We start from the raw sequence: 16801 nt of genomic DNA, 5'->3' as shown, positions 1-16801 counted from the left end.
TAGTCATTTCCTGTGTTTCAGATTCAAATGTAGTTCAATGAGTATCAGTTCACTGAGGGTTAGGAAGCTATCATTAATTCTGCCACCAACAACCAGCTACAACACGAATTGTAAATGCATTCTACAAGATTACTCCTTGCTTGATTTGCCTCCTCCTCCCCTCGTCACCCCGAGGCGTGAATCAGGAGCAGCTCAACTGGAATCCCCGGGGGTACTCGGATGTATAATAACATTGAGTATTGTTTTGCTCTCAGTTGCAAAAATGAGGACTGTTATAATAATTGGAGTAGTTTCCTTAATGAAGCACTTTAACAACTTCTTGAGAAAATTAAAACTTGGGTGTGGAAATATCCCTGTTGCATCATAATTAACGGGCAAGAAATGCAATCTAACAGGAATCAATTCACTCTGTGGTGGTCCCTGCCCATGGCAGGGGGTTGGAATTAGATGACCTTAAGGTCTTTTCCAACCCAACCAACCCATTCTATGATCCCATGGAGGAAATGCCTGCATGAGAGCACAGATCAGCCCTCCCATATGGGCCAGAGAACCCCACCACGGCCTCCTCCATGCGGCCATGGGGAAACGCCATGTCCTCGCTGCGGCTCTCCTCACCAGGACACACGGGTCGACAGCAGGGACACCGCCGGTGACCATCGCACCTCCCGCGGAGGGCTGCAGCGCATCCACCAAGGGCCTCGCGGTTTGAGTGCAGGCCCCACCGAGCCGCCGGTCCCCACAGGGCTGTGGCGGGAGCAGTATGGAGGCCTGAGGTAACGAAGGCGGCACGGCCGGGCTGTGGGTGACAGCAGGCGGTGCCCAACCCGCACCGACTCGGGCCATAGCTCCTCCTTCTGTAGCGTGCCCGGAGAGGCCGCGGCCGCTCGGAGGGGCCCCGCACGGTGCCTCAGAGCCTCCCCGTTACCCTCAGCACCTATTTCCACCCCGGAACGCCCTCCCCGAGCATCATCCCGCCAACCGGCCCCTCTTGTGGCGGCGCACAGCCCCGCTCTGATTGGGCGCGGTGTGACCCACGTGACGGCGGCGGTAGCGGCGATTGGCTGGCGGGCGAGAGCGCCTTCCCGGTCTGCCGGTGCCGGGTGCCGCCATGGCGAGCGTGCACGAGAGCCTGTACTTCAACCCGATGATGACGAACGGCGTGGTGCACGCCAACGTCTTCGGCATCAAGGACTGGGTCACCCCCTATAAGATGGCGCTGCTGGTGCTCCTGAGCGAGCTGGGTCGTGCCGGCGCGCAGCTGGGCCTGCTGGAGCGGCGCCGGCTCAACCGGCTGCTGCTGCCGCTGCTGCAGGTCGGGGCCTGGGCCTGGGGACGGGGACGGGGGAGGGATGGTGACCGCCACAGCATATCGCGACATGGCGCTCTCCCCTTCCCCAGGGTCCTGACATGCCGCTGTCGCGACTGCGCAAGGCTATCGAGGAGTGCTGCTCGCACCTGGCCAGCTCCGTGCACATCAGGTGGGCGCCGGGGCCGCGCCTCCCTTTCCCCGCCTGCCCGAGGGAGACCCGTACCGGGGTGCGGGGTTAGGGGCTGCGAGGGCCGGACAGGGGCCCCGCTCAGGGCTTGTGGTGGAGGGAGGCTGCTCAGCGGGGCAGGGTTCTCCAGTGCTGGAAGTTGAGGAGCGCTGCGGCGCATCCCGTCGGGTCCTTGTTCCCTGTGGGCAAGGTGAAAACACGGCTGCTGCAAGCAGTGGTTCTGTGGAAGATGGTAAAGGTGCTCTCTGCATGCTCCGTTACAGAGATCTGCCCTGATAACTGCTGAGAAGTGCTCTGGAACCTGTGAATGAGTAGTTAAAAAGGTGCAGAAACGTACTTCTATAGTTACCTAAGTTGGGGCTTGGGACTAGATGGTTTTTAAGGTCCCTTCCAGCCCAAACCACTCTGTGGTTCTAAGCTCTCATAAATAAGTTCTGAAAGGCCCCAAACCCAGACACCACAGCTATCTGCTTTGAAGTTTGTATGTACAGATCTGTTTTGACACTGTCTAACTCACTGAACAGCAACAGCTTTAAAAATCACTCTGTTTTGGGTACCTATTCATTATGTTAAAAGAATAACCATCTTTCCTAATTGTGCTCTTAACTGTTTATAAAGGAAAAAGAACCCAACCAAACCTGATTATTATTATCCTTATTATTAATATTTAGTATGTTTTGATTTGGCTTACGAATATAGAACCCTTCTGGGCCTAATGAAGTAGCTGCCACTTGGTTCTGGTTGTGTTTACTCATCTGTATCTGAAATAGAAGAATATTTTATTTGATGCATCTTATCAATGCCCTTAAAAATGTGGGTTTCTTTTCCCTGTTTAGGTTGAAACTTATGGCAGAAGGAGAACTGAAAGATATGGAGCAATTTTTTGATGACCTTTCCGATTCATTTACAGGCACAGAGCCAGAAGTTCATAAAACAAGTGTAGTAGGTAACTAACTGTTACCCGTATTCTGTATTTGATGTGCTATCACTGATGTATGAAGACAGGCTGAGAAAGCTGGGGCTGTTCAGCCTGGAGAAGGCTGTGTGGAGACCTCATCGCAGCCTTCCAGTATCTGAAGGGGAGCTACAGGGATGCTGGGGAGGGACTCTTCATTAGGGACTGTAGTGATAGGACAAGGGGTAACGGGTTAAAACTTAAACAGGGGAAGTTTATATTGGATCTAAGGAGGAAATTCTTTCCTGTTAGGGTGGTGAGGCACTGGAATGGGTTGCCCAGGGAGGCTGTGAATGCTCCATCCCTGGCAGTGTTCAAGGCCAGGTTGGACAGAGCCTTGGGTGCCATGGTTTAGTGTGAGGTGTCCCTGCCTGCGGCAGGGGGTTTGGAACTGGATGATCTTAAGGTCCTTTCCAACCCTAACTATTCTGTGATTCTATATAATTCACTCAGGAGACAGCTTTGGTTTTCTTTCTGGGGAGGTGTAAAGCTTGCATGATCTGATTTTTCTCTTGCTCGGATGTTTCATATTGTAATGTTCTTACACTGAGCTTAACTTTGCTGTGATCAGGTGGTCTGTGAGGTTTGCCACTAAAGTAATACCAGATTTACACCCTCCAGAATAGTCTTATCAGTTGGTAGACTGAGACACTGAAGTGAAATCAAATAATGTGATGTAAGCTTCTGCTTATGATGGTTTCCAGTCTCCTCTCTGAAACAGCACCCTTACAGGCAGTTGTCATAGCAGATGTTTTCCTTTGCAGGCCTCTTTCTGCGCCATATGATCCTGGCATACAATAAGCTTTCTTTTAGTCAGGTCTATAAGCTTTACACTGCGCTTCAGCAGTACTTCCAGAATGATGAGGAGAAAAAAAATGGAATTGATGAGAGTGATATGGACCTGACAAATACGGAGGAATTTGAGGGGAAGATGGAGAAAGAAGAACTCGATCTACCTCTAAGGTGATTTGTTAAGTCTTCCCCACTTCTTAAGAGAATTAAGTCTTGTTTCAGATTACTTCTGTGTACATCAGAGTAAACTTAAGCTTTGTCCAGATCAAGGTGCTGCTGCTGTTAAACCTTCCAGACTCCACCAGTGGTCATCAAGGTCATGTGTGTGTCCTGTCACTAGCAAATCCAGCTGCAATATTGAGATGTAGTGATTTATAAAGCCTCATGCACACTGGCAGGGCCGGGTGGCTGCTGCGTTTCCTTGGTGCCACCATGTGGTAACACTTTCAAATGACAGCAGTTCTGCCCGTCGTAGAAGATGGCAGGACTGGTTCTCACGCGCTCTTAGGGAATCACGGGTTAAAAGCCAGGTGCTGCCCGCAGTTTCCTTCTGTACAGCCCACTGCCGGGTGAATTGTGCTAGTTTGTGAGGCGCTAAAGCCGTTGGAGGCTTTACTTTTGCTTCCAACAAGGAAAGATTGCTCGCTAAGGGAAAGTTAAGCTTAATGGTTTTGGTTTCTCTTGTTGCCCTTCTCCAAATAGAACTCACGTCTATTCATATCAAAAAATGAGAAGCAAATATTGTGAGTTTTCACATGCTAAAGAATTGCTCCACTGTAAGAATAATCCCAAGAGCGTTTTGTGTATCCATGGATTTGAAACTACTTTCTAAACTGTCCTTGTATAAAACTGTGCTTGTGCGTGCTCTGCCACAGCATGAGTCAGTTAACAGCTCTTGGAGCCTGGCTGTCTGCTGTACTTGCTGGCTTTCCTTGGAATAAAGTGGTAACTGCTCTTGCAGAACAGCTGTTTTCTGGAGTGAGGTATGTGGCCCAAGTGCCAGTTCATTTCATTGTGACTGTCTTTGGAAGAAAGGAAAAGCAGAGCAAAGCCACTGGAAGATGGCAACCCCAAATCTTCTATCTGCTCTTTTCCATTGGGTTTTCACATGTATTTAGGGTAATATTCATATTGACTATGGTCTGCAGGTCAAGATTACAACTAAACTGTGTGAAATCATTTATTAAGCTTTCTCCTTTTAGTTTCCTTTCATGCTCTGAGCTGTGATGCCTCCTAAAACTTCATAAAGCAAAAGTGTGCAGTGTCCAATACAATGTATTTCCTTGTATTCTATTTCAGTGCTCTTGTTTCTAACCTGAGTGCTTTTTTGCAGGGAAGAAGAGATATCTTGCAGCGGGCCTCTTTCCCAGAAACAAGCAGAGTATTTTCTTTCTCAGCAGGTATGTTAATTCTGAATACAGCTGAGTGAATGATCTGTAACATGAATTTCACCTTCAGTCCTATCCACAGTGTCAGGCATGATGTTTTCTTAGATCTGTTAAAGATGTGTTGATAGCTTGCCTGTAGTTGCTCGTTATGAGCACTTGGGGCTAAAAGCACTTTATCTAGACTTGCACACCAGATGATGATGTTTGATGCTGAGAAGGTCACTTCCCTTCCGACTGTTTGCCTTGGATTTGGTGTCTGTGAAATGCGCAGTTTTGTTGATTATTCCAGCTGATAAATACAGAGCGGCGCAGAAATGCACATGGGCACAAGTGGCAGTTAAAGCACTGCATGCTTGTAATAACTTATAAAGAGAAACAAAAAAAAGATATAAATAATATAAAATCTAAGTAGAAATACATACAAATATATAAATATAATAAATTGCAAATTATAAATATAAAATATAAATATAATATAAAAGTTAGATATAATAAGAGATGTTTTGTATACATTTTAAGAGTTCAGAGTAACTTCCCAGTCCTGTTAGGTTCTTTACCTTTAGGGGTTGCTGAATCTGGTAGCCTGATCATGGCAAAGCTCCTGCAGCTCCATGGCTTCCAGTGCAAGCAGTGTTGAGGCCCAGCATGCTGTCTGTTATCCTCTTCCCCTCTCTGGCTGATGAGGATGAAGTGTGATGAGGATGATTAGTGTGAAATACAAGCACTTGTATGCTTTTGTGTGAGTGTGCTCTCTCGCTCTTGATTTCACCAATAATTGGGCTTATAGTCTCAGTTTATCAAGTAACTGGCCCCTGGATTTGCCTTGCAAAAAGACACAACACACATACAAATGCAGCTCTCAGTTGACCCAAAGGCCCCACAGTCTTTCCATCAGCTGGTTTGGGACCTTCTGGTAGGTCTGGACTTCCTCCAGGTTTTTTATTGATTTACTTGCTGAAGCAAACCATGGATTCACTCTTAGTTCCCTGATTGTTTTTGTAAGAAGATGCTTGTAACTCCAGTGAGCAATCCATTGTATTAGTTCTTCAAATTGAAAATTAAACAGAGTTCTTTAAGTACCTTTAAACACTCCTTTAAATAAGCTTTTGTTTCACTTGGTCTCTCTAATCTTAGCAAAGTGAATGCTATAATACAGTATAGCACAAAACTGCCACTGATGTTTCAGTGTCACAGTAAACAGAGCTGTTACAAAATCGCTTTAATGTTACCTCCAAGCAGATAACAAACTGACAAGCATGTATCAAAATATATTTGTAACCCTCTGTATTGTCACTTATCTTACTTTTGCTTTTCAATTTTCATTCCAGGCTTCTTTATTAAAGAATGATGAAACAAAGGCTCTCGCTCCAGCATCCTTACAAAAGGAACTGAACAACTTGTTAAAATTTAATCCAGACTTTGCTGAAGCAGTAAGTGTCTCTTTCTTCATGCAAAATGGTTGTAAAGGGATTTGTTTGTAAAGGGATGGGATTATTTGGGAGTAATTTATTCTGTATTGAAATATAAGCAGATGATAAAAATGTGAGCAAGTTGCATGTAAATGGTCTGAAGTCCTCTCCAGGGTTCCATCTGACATAAAGAGTTGTCCTGCCCAGGTCCCACAGTGCCAAGGAAAGAATACATAGCTTTAGCATCTCCTTTTTATCTGCACGGCATCTGGAAGCAGTGCTCACAGTTCAAAGTTTCTTCTGCAGTGCGTGCACAGTGGAAGCCATGCCTCCATTCCCTCACTTAGCACATAAATACAGGAATTCTACCTATGTATAGGTGTCAGGCTTGGTGGGATAGTTCTGACAGCCGGATGTTGGCCTATGGAACACTACCTGTTAGGGCAAATGACCCATTTTATCCAAGTTTTACAGGAATTCTGCACAGGTAGTATCAGCATCACTGCAACTTCTGATCGAGCCCTTTCTTGGCCATGCAGTATTGCAGGGTTGCACTTATTAGGCAGCCTTTCTCAGTAAGAAGTTACATGGTAATTATAAACATCCCTTTGTTTTAGTAGTTCTGGATAGTTAAAGCTGATTTTGCTTCAATTTTTAGCATTATTTAAGCTACTTAAATAGTCTCAGAGTGCAAGATGTCTTCAGTTCAACCCACAGCCTCCTTCATTACTTCGACCGGTTAATCCTCACTGGAGCAGAAAGCAAAAGCAATGGGGATGAAGGTTATGGTCGGAGTTTGAGATACGCGGCTCTGAACCTGGCTGCACTGCACTGTCGCTTTGGCCACTAGTAAGTCACTGTATTGTACCATGTCACTGAAATTCATCTTGTTTCATCTCGTAAGTGCTGATAGATAGCTCTTCTGTTTGTTCTGAAAATCTGTTCAGGAGAAGAAGGGACTTTAATTTGATAACAGCTTTAGTTGGGTTGGAATTTTCTTGGAATCTTGATTTGTTTGGGTTTGTTTTCATTTTGACATTTATTTGGTTTCCATAATAACTGAGCCATCTCCAGCAGGGTAAGAGTTGACATTTGTCTGTGTCCTTTTGCAACTGTTTCCTGAGTATTTAAGTTCTCCATTGCTACGTTTCCATGACCTCAGAAAGGTCAGTGGACGTGGATGCCTATTTTCAGCTATATTCTCAAGAAACTGGCTGGTTTTCTGTTAACATTCAAGTCAGCATAGAGCTGATGATCTCGAAAAGGGATCATTAAAGGAAGAAAAGCCATCTGAGCTTTTTTAGTTTTAAAATGCCATAGGGGTGGGTGTTACTTTATTGATTAAAGCTGGCTCACCCACCTCCATATATGGTTGGCATATATTGACTGTTGCCTGGAGGAATCATGTAAAAGGGCTGGAGATAGGAAGGACATCTGCAAAATTGTGTTTTCTACACAGGCAGATGCTTAACATTGCCCTTGCTCAAACAATAGCTTGGCACGTTGGCCTGTACAGGGTTTGAAAGCCTGCTTGGGGTTATAGTTGTGTTTTTGTAGCGGCATGCAGATGTTGTCTTGCTTAGTATCCTCCAGACAGGGAGGGAGGAAAATGCAGGGCCAGGAGGAAAATGCAGGCTTTTTCATCAGTCTTTAATCAGAGTTATCTCCTGAGTGCTATATGCATAATTTACATCAATATTCCTCAGTATCGTAATGTTGTATTTTAAGCACTGTGGGAACACTAATATATTCTCCCTTTTTGTTTGCTGCTAGCCAACAGGCTGAACTTGCACTTCAGGAAGCTATCCGAATTGCACAGGAGTCTAATGACCACGTTTGCTTGCAGCACTGCCTGGTAAGGTAGCTGTGTTGAAACAAGGTTAAGCCACCTTTGTGATCTGACCCTTTGCTCAGTGAACTGCTGCAGGGCTACTTTTACAATGGTAGCTCATCAAATTACATCAGTAATTCAAGTATAACTGCCCAGCAATAGGGTGGAAGTGCTTCTGGCAGATGGGTCACACAGAGCACCTGTAGGGGCATCATGGGATGGTTTTGTTGTAGCTCAGGCTTACTTTTTTAAACAGGAGTTGTGATCCTAGAGTACAAAAACCTTAGTACCAAGCCCAAAGTTTAGTCTTACGTGTATTAAAGAGACATAGCATTTCATAAACTTCCTCCTTTCCTCCTGTCTCTTGGATTCTGAAAGGGTAATCAGCCTTCTTTTGAGCAAACAAAAAGGAGGAGGGAAAGACTTAGATATCTCTGTATTTTGTTCTGTAATGTATATTATTGGTATGATGAATTGGCATCAATGGTATCCAGTTCCTGCGTTACTTTCTCTGCATTCCCCTGAACCTCCAGTTGAGTGTTGACTGCCTTCAAGCGTCGCAGCCGAGCTGCACTTCTGATGTGATTTTGCTGTGCAGTATTTAATAGAGGTTTCCTTAGTATCACATTAATCCTGAAGAGTGGTTGTTATTTCCAGTGGGTTCTTGTGCATTCCGTGCTAAAAGTTTAAAGTACTGCAGCCCTTGGCTGTCTGCAATGGGACTTAACTTCTCTTTCCTTGCTAGAGCTGGTTGTACATCTTGGAGCAGAAGATATTCGATAGCTGTGTCCTGCTGGAGCACTCTGTAAACAAATCTTTACATTTTGGCTTGCCAGTAAGTTCATTTCAATTATCCTTAACTTTATTCCAGGGAAAACACATGTGGTGAGGGGAGCGTGGGAGGAGGTTTGGGTTTTGTGGCTGGTCTACTCAAAATACATAACTGAATGTAAGCGAATCTCACTCCAAAATCCAGCTGTTTCTGTTAGTTTTACTCCTCACATTAACAAACCAGAGTTCAGTTGCTTTAATGCCAGTGCATTATTGCAAGCCTCACTGTTTTTCCTTCTGATTTGTTTGGTTTTCAGGTAGAAAAACTCTGTGGCTTCTGGCCCGCCCCCATGCACCATTTTGGCCTTAGGCCCATAGTGCAATCTGCTGGGGCTCAAAGGGAGGTTCTTAGAGAATCATAGAATAACTCGGTGCTGGTGCCTCTGGCAGGGCTTTGAACACATGTTTACTTGTAGGGCTCTGTCCCAGCTGTGAGATCTTGCAAGGCAGCCCTCCCCTTTGACAGTTTTGCACCATGGATGTTTAGTTCTATCTCCCCCAAGATCTGCAAGCTCTTTCTTAAGAGAATTGTTCTAAAAGGAGCTAAACTGCTGATGCTGGGAGATGAGAGCAGGCATGGCTGCTTGGTGGGGAAGGGGAGGGAAGGCTCTGTGTTTTCACAGCTGTTTCGTCGCTGGAGAAATCCAGGTACAAGTCCTGTCATCTTCTTTAAGACTTCTATGTGGAGGAGTGGAAATTACCTTTCACATCTAACAAAATGGCATTCACATGCGTGTGGGTGTGCATAAGTGGGTATTTCAAGAAATGCCTGGAGCAGTGTTCCTTTGTCTGTACTGAATAACATCATCCCTTTTTCTCTGGGATTTTTTTCCCCTTAGTTCAGAACTCTTGCTCCAGTGTAATTTGCAAGTGTAGTGGACTCTGTTTGCAGTCTTTCAGTACTGTTGTATATATATGTATATATATGCTTTTTTTCTTCCCAGTACCTTGCTTCCCTGGGAATACAGTCCTTGGTTCAGCAAAGAGCTTTTGCAGGGAAGGCTGCCAACAAACTAATGGATGCCTTAAAAGATTCTGATCTGTTGCACTGGAAACACAGCTTGTCAGAGCTTATTGATATTAGTATAGCACAGAAGACTGCCATTTGGAGATTGTATGGCCGCAGGTATTTTGTTTCTTTTGAACTCTTGGGTTAGCTCACTGTACTTGTTAGCACATAATGCATTATGAGTTATTTATACAGGTGCAACAAGTGACTGTGTCTCTTCAGTGCACTAAAATAAAGCAATCAGACTCTGATTTAGTACAGGCTGAGAGCAATTACTTCCATTCTGTTGTGTTCCTCTGAAATTCATACTGGAGAAGAGACTGAGTTTCCATTTAGTAGTGGCAAATAGATTGTAAGTTGTTCCTGTGCCCCTGTTACCAGCATCTCTGTGCTTAGACGGTGTGCAGCTTTTGGTGTGTAGTACTTGATGTGCATGTGTAGTCCAGAGTTCCTGGATAGCAGTTGTTTTACAAGCTTCCATTCTCTCCCAGGTCCTTGACTTGCCAGAAAATGCAGGCTATTGTCATAACAAGAACATAGATTAAAAATAGTTGTGTTTATTGCTTGAAAGCTAAAAGATGTTTCTCTCACACAAGCACCATGGCACTCCAACAAGCCCAGACATTGCTGAGCATGAACAGCCTGGAGGCTGTGAATGTGGGCGTTCAGCAGAATAACACAGAGTCCTTTGCTGTAGTACTGTGTCACCTGGCGGAGCTGCACGCAGAGCAGGTGAGGTTTATGGCTATTCATGCAAAATGTCATTTGGGCGAGAGGACGTGTGGGTGTTATTGACAGGGAGTGCGAGACTTGACTTGTGTTTTGTTCTGACTTTAATGTCTGCACTGGGGGCAAAGAAAATGCAGGCTTTGGCTCAGCAGGTTCTGGCTGTGAAGGTTGTGTTGCAATGAAGGGGAGCGGCGCTTGCCCCGGTGTCCATTAATCACAGTGCTCCTTCTGTCTTACAGGGATACTTTGCAGCTGCTTCTGAAATATTGAAACACCTGAAGGAAAGATTCCCTCCCAACAGCCAACATGCACAGGTAGAATGTCATTTAGCTTGTAAATCATGTAACTATTATACAACAGGACCTGAATTCCATTGCACCTGAATTCTTTCCTCTGTATGCCTTAGGCTATACATTGGATAATTTCACTTGGCTCATGACCTCACAGGAAGTTGTATGGCATAAACTTTGCTACAGAAGCATGAAAAAGATGCCCTGTTGTTTTGAGGCTGGTGAGACATTTATCTCACCCTAGCTTCCTAAGAAAAAGCTATTTGAATAGAAATGTCATTGATGAGAGGAATGTGCATCTGCTTCATGAGCACATATAGGAGTTACATGCTGTGCATTGATTTGGAGCTTCAAACTTCTGTTTAATTGATGCTGCTTATCTTGATATACTGCAATCCAGAAATAACAGAGAATAGGGTGGAGTTTGTGTAACTCTGGTAAACACATTAACACATGAGTCTAAGACAGTATTTACATTGAAGTTTTCAAGATTCTGTTAAATATAGTTTGGTCCCTTTCACTACAGAACAAGTCTACTTGTTACATAGGCCTATAGGGATGCTGGGGAGGGACTCTCCATTAGGGACTGTAGTGACAGGACAAGGGGTAATGGGTTCAGACTTAAACAGGGGAAGTTTAGATTGGATATAAGGAGGAAGTTCTTACTGTAAGGGTGGTGAGGCATTGGAATGGGTTGCCCAGGGAGGTTGTGAATGCTCCATCCCTGGCAGTGTTCAAGGCCAGGTTGGACGAAGCCTTGAGTGAGGTGGTTTAGTGTGAGGTGTCCCTGCCTGTGGCAGGGGGGTTGGAACTGGATGATCTTAAGGTCCCTTCCAACCCTAACCATTCTATGATTGTATTTGTTTAGTAATGATTCAGAAGAGCTTTTGTACTTAAAATGCAGTCAAATAGGTGGGCTTTGGTATTGAAACATTAATCCAGACCTGAGCCATTTTTCATTGAGGATAGCAATATGGTAAATCCAGTAACTGCAGGGTGACAGTTGTGTCTAGAAATAAATATGCACAGGGAAAAAGTCAATTCTAACTTGGGATTAGAAAATGAGTTGGGCACAACTTCTAAAACTTGTTCCTGGTGTTCTTTGTTTAGCTTTGGATGCTGTTTGATCAGAAAATACAGTTTGAGAGAGCCATGAATGATGGCAGATACCATATAGCAGATTCTCTTGTAGCTGGAATTACAGCACTGAATAGCATTGAAGGCGTGTACAGGTAAGAAATCATGACTCTGCATACACTTGCAGGTGTCTGCCATGAAGACAATGAAAAGTTTAGCAAAATGATAGCTCTGTTCTGTGTGCTTACATATTCTTCCCTTTCCAGAGCTAAGTGGAGTCATGTTGTCTATTCTGAAGTGCTTATTCCATTAGAGTACTTCCTGCAATAATGATTTCCAGTCGTTTCTCTGGACACTTTAAGAACTGCAGTAGCACTGCTGAAGTTGGTGTTATTCTAGAGCTGTAGGTCTGTTGTGAGAACACAAAATACTTCTTTGAAATCTGCCATCGTAACTGTGCTCAAATCTAGGCACAAAGCAGATTTTTATGTCAAGCAGCTAGGGATGGATCTCAGGCCTGCTCTGAGCTTGAGTGTCTTCATCTGTGTCCTGGTTTCTACAGCTACAAAATGGAGCAATACGTTTTTTCACTCCCTTTAATGGGTTCTTGTTCCTAAATGAGAAAGATGTGTTGGAAATATGTAGAGTTAAATCTTGGTGTTTGAGAGCCTGAAAACCAACTTCCTGATAAAAGCAATTTCTTGTTGATGAGGCAGAACACTTACAGACATAACCAGTGCCAGTAAGCCAGAAGATCAGTATTCAAGCTGTGGGACCTGATGTTTGTCCTTCTGGAATTGGACTGTTTTGTGATTCCCCTGCTCTTTACATGTTCTACTCAGTGTCTGCGCTCAGGGCGTTTGTACACATCCCCTACTGCTGTGTACTTGCTTCTCATTTCCCTGTTCTCGCTCTTTCCCGGTTGCTCCATATCCTTGTTAGTTCAAGCCAATTTTAGCTACTTTACCTCATACCTGTTTTTCTTACAGCTAATTAATTGTGCTTTCTAGCTTGCATGCGCTCCCACTTCTGCTGCCTGTTTGGCCTTTGGTTTTGGCAATCCCTGTTTTCTGTCTGAAGCTGTTGTATGAGTGTGATCCTTTCTGCCTGGGAGTTGTCCAGCTGGAATCAAAGATGCCTGTTTTTCCCCGTCAGCATGTACACCATGTGTACACTTTGTCAGAACACCATTCTGCAGTTACAAGAAACAGAGGGTCACCAATAGACACCTATTTTACTTATGTTCTGAAGAGCAGAGTTGTATCTAAAACACAAAACCACAATCAGTGATGTTTTCTTTCTACCACGGCAGAAAAGCCATTGTCTTGAAAGCCCAAAATCAAATGTCAGAGGCACACAGACTTTTGCAGAAATTGTTGATCCACTGCCAGAAAATCAAGAACACCGAGATGGTGATTAGGTAAGAATGTTGTATTTTCAGAGTATTAAAGCCACTTTGCAGTGATGAGAATCAGCCATTTCCATTTGCCTGTGTTCTGACCTCACTACTCTTCAGATTACCTACTGTGATTTGGAGGTTTAAAAATAATTTCATTTATTAATCATGGTATGGAGGAATCCTCAAAATATTGTGGAATTGGAACCTTGTCATTTTAAATATGTAAACTGAAAGGCAGTAGACTTCAAGCTGCATAAAGACATATGGAAGAAGAGGGAAACACTGCATCCAGAATAAATAGGAAATAGAAATGCATGTGGGTAGTTGTACCTTTGTGGTGACCTTCAGAGTAGTTGCAGTGTTGTTTAATCCTTTTGGATATCAATGGCATCTCATCTTAAGGATGTAATTTAAGTTTATTGTATGTGCAGTAATGTAATTCATAATAAAATCAATACCATTATGGATGGAAGAAACAAGTGAAGGTGTTTTATCAAAGGAAAAGTTTGTAATTCTTTCCCTGTTTTGGTTAGTGTACTCCTGTCAATAGCAGAGCTCTACTGGAGATCTTCATGTCATACCATTGCCTTGCCTGTCCTGCTGCAGGCTCTTGCCCTCTCTCGAGAATATAGCCTCCAGTACTTGGCTTCTGAAACTGTGCTGAACTTGGCTTTCTCCCAGGTATGCCTGAGTTGTGTTTTCACGGGGCTGTAGGGCAACATTTATTCTGGGGATCTGGATACTGGTTTTACTCCTGCAAGATTTAAGAATGCAGCCTTGTTGGAATTGAGTTATTGACTCTGAGGAAGTATATTGTAAATGTAGGATCTTGTGAGGAAGATAATAGAAGTTGAGTTTCATGTGTATCACTAAGATGTGTAGTTATTGCATATAATTAAGCAGGCAAGCATAAATTGCCCTTGCCTTAATTTCTTCAGTTGTTATTCTTTGTGCTGGTATTTTGGCTTTCTAGTAGCTCACTTTGGCATGTGTTTGAATTAAAAATAACACTTGTAATGGAGTTCAGTTATATTGTTGATTTTGAGCTGGCAGAGACGTGGTTGTCAGCATTGACTGTGGTAGAGAAGCCATGCTTAATCATTTCAAATAGCAGCTTGTTTCTACTAGTAAGTTTTGATTTAAAAGAAGATTGTGGGGGAAAAATACACATAAATATACATCCTTGTCTATAGTGCACTTGTTGTTAGAAGCAGATGTGCTGTCTGTTGCTCTTCTCTGAAGAAGCTGCTCTTACCAGTGGATTCCAGTATTAGACCAGCAAGTATTTCTCTTTCAGCTGATCCTTGGCATCCCTGAACAAGCCCTGAATATTCTGCACATGGCAATAGAACCTGTGTTGGCCCACGGAGCTGTCCTGGACAAAGGCTGTGCCATGTTCTTGGTGGCCAAATGTCAGGTGGCTTCTGCAGCATCCTACACACCACAGAAGAAGATTGAAGGTAGAGTGGAGAGGGATTTTCCTTGCTGACACTGTGCTGAGAAGTGCAAACCAGTGTATTAGACTGGGGTCTTGCTACACAATCACCATTGAAAAAAACACTGAATGATACAGCAGTTGTGTTACCTAGATTTAAGATAGCAAAATGAGTTATTCAACAGCCACAATGTTTATAGTGGAGTCTTGTTTATCCGCATACCTTCACACCCATGGTTTGCAGCTAAGGCTGAATAACAGAACTGAAAGAGCATGTTGCTAAGACACAAATTGTTTTGAAAAGCTGAGGAATTTGTCATTGGGCTCCTCAGAATTGAGCTGTATCACTTGGAATTGTTATGGTGATCTTATCTTAAATGTGACTGTCCCACTTTCTTTCCACAGCTTTGGAATCTGCTATCTTGAATTTAAATGAAGCCAAGACTTATTTTGCCAAAGTGGACTGTAAAGAGCAACTCAGAGACGTCCTCTACTTCCAAGCCCGGCTGTTCCACACCCTAGGCAAGACCCAGGAAAGGAACAAATGTGCCATGTTGTTCCGTCAGTTGCACCAGGAGCTGCCGGCACACGGTGTCCCCTTGATCAATGCCTTCAAGTGATGCATTTAAAGATGAGATTTGTTTGTTTTCCTGGGTTGTGGGTTTTTTTTTTACAAGTGTCTTTTTATTATATTCGGTATTCCATGTTTCGAAATGACTGCCAATAAATCATGGTCTTCTATTGAACAAACTTGCATTTTGTGTGCAATGACATAAGGGAAAGCATGGCTTTCCACCCATTTCACTTGTATTCTGTACTTGTAATTAAGAATAAGAATTGAACAGGGGAAAATAGACAGACTTTCTTGTCTGCATGATAAACACACCGAGGGGAATGGTGCTGTCACAATGAAGTAATATCTGTTCTTTGTTGTGACATTTTCAGAGCTTTATGAGCGCTAAGGAACAAAACTAGTGGAAAATGTATGGGAAGCTGCTTTGTTCTTGTTTCAAGTGGTATAGAACGGGTCTTGTTTAAAACATGTCCTTGCATTTAACCTGTCTACAGTCGCTGTTTACTCCATAGAAACAGATGGTGCTGGCAGAAGGGGAAAAAAAACAGGATTCAGTTGAAGTCTAATGGTGCAGAGTCCCGGCGTTGTTCTGTGTGTCCTTGTGCAAAGAGGAGCTGAGAGAAGTGATGAACAGCCCCAGCACAGCTCATTGTACGTGTTCTCCTGTAGGTGCTGGTGTAATTTACCTGCTCTGGTTTTAGGGGTGAATAAATGAAGATGGTTCCAACTAGCTCAGTATCCGATATGCTGCCATTGAGTTCTAGTAATTAGATCCTTGATGGGATGTAGATGGGATTGCTCTTTTTGGGAGTGTAAACCTTCTGTGGGTGAACCTTGGGGATAGGGGATCCAGTCCTTTCATATTTTGACTATATAGAAGGTGAACATCATGAGTATAAACGCTTGGAGATGCCCTGCCAGGAAGCACTAGATTAAACTGTGGCATTATTAGCAATGCAAGAGCAGCCCTAAACATGGCTCTGCTGGGGCAGAGAAGCTCTGAAATGGGGTTGAAATAAGGGTAGTTCAGTGCTGGTTTAGTCATCCTGTTAAATTGGATTGGATTGTGGTTGCTGGCAGGTAATCAGTGCATTGGTTTTAAAACACTGACTTTATTTCTAACAGGGAAGAGCAGCGCAGGCTTGCAGGAACGCTGGTTTTGGTGGCTCACCCCCTTTCAGCTACATCCATAAAACATTTGGAGCACCTACAGTGTCCCAGTAAGTGCGTAAACCTGACTTCTAGAGTGGCTTTCAAGATCCTGGTCAAAATAGCAGTGTTTGTCCGTAACACTTGTTTGGAAGCATGGCTCTGCTCCAGGGAGCTCTACACTGGCAAAGTGGTGCCCATACCACAAAGCAACAGCGTTCGCATCTGCTCGAGGTTGAAGCTGTTGCTTCAAGAAGGGAAGAGTCGATCAGGTGAGCTCAGCGCAAGAACGGTGCTTCATGGGAATGTTCTTGGTAAGGAAACTAACCAGGATTAGCGCGGACAAAGCAAGGGAGGTGTTTACAAAGGGCCGGTGCCAGCCAGGGAGCTCCAGGCTGTGCCCATGGGGCAGGGTTGCCTCTGTCCCAGCGCTGCAG

At 44.0% G+C, this 16801-nt stretch overlaps 1 protein-coding gene across 1 annotated transcript; it reads left to right on the top strand.

Moving 5' to 3' along the window:
• The first annotated feature begins 1068 nt into the window (after positions 1-1068).
• On the top strand, positions 1069-15391 carry ANAPC5 (anaphase promoting complex subunit 5). Its single transcript, XM_062625911.1, has 17 exons — positions 1069-1312; positions 1399-1478; positions 2333-2442; positions 3216-3414; positions 4577-4643; positions 5960-6061; positions 6699-6889; positions 7814-7895; positions 8617-8706; positions 9647-9828; positions 10308-10443; positions 10680-10754; positions 11841-11962; positions 13120-13227; positions 13740-13887; positions 14504-14666; positions 15047-15391. Exons 1-17 carry the CDS (start codon positions 1109-1111, stop codon positions 15259-15261), a joined length of 2274 nt encoding a protein of 757 aa, XP_062481895.1. The 5' UTR covers positions 1069-1108; the 3' UTR covers positions 15262-15391.
• The last annotated feature ends 1410 nt before the right edge of the window (positions 15392-16801 follow it).

Source organism: Pezoporus occidentalis, unplaced genomic scaffold, assembly GCF_034315485.1.
Source record: "Pezoporus occidentalis ecotype Australia unplaced genomic scaffold, CSIRO_AGI_Poc_V1 ctg284, whole genome shotgun sequence".
In the NCBI taxonomy this organism is placed as follows: domain Eukaryota; kingdom Metazoa; phylum Chordata; class Aves; order Psittaciformes; family Psittacidae; genus Pezoporus; species Pezoporus occidentalis.
The sequence above is the reverse complement of the archived record's forward strand: the minus strand, read 5'-3'. Positions and strand labels throughout refer to the sequence as shown.

Excerpts from the sequence above, each read along its gene's own strand:
- ANAPC5 (XM_062625911.1), top strand. The coding sequence starts at position 1,109 with ATGGCGAGCGTGCACGAGAGCCTGTACTTCAACCCGATGATGACGAAC. Across the intron at positions 7,896-8,616 it reads TTTGCTTGCAGCACTGCCTG|AGCTGGTTGTACATCTTGGA; the intron begins GTAAGGTAGCTG and ends TTTCCTTGCTAG. Across the intron at positions 8,707-9,646 it reads CTTTACATTTTGGCTTGCCA|TACCTTGCTTCCCTGGGAAT; the intron begins GTAAGTTCATTT and ends TTTTCTTCCCAG.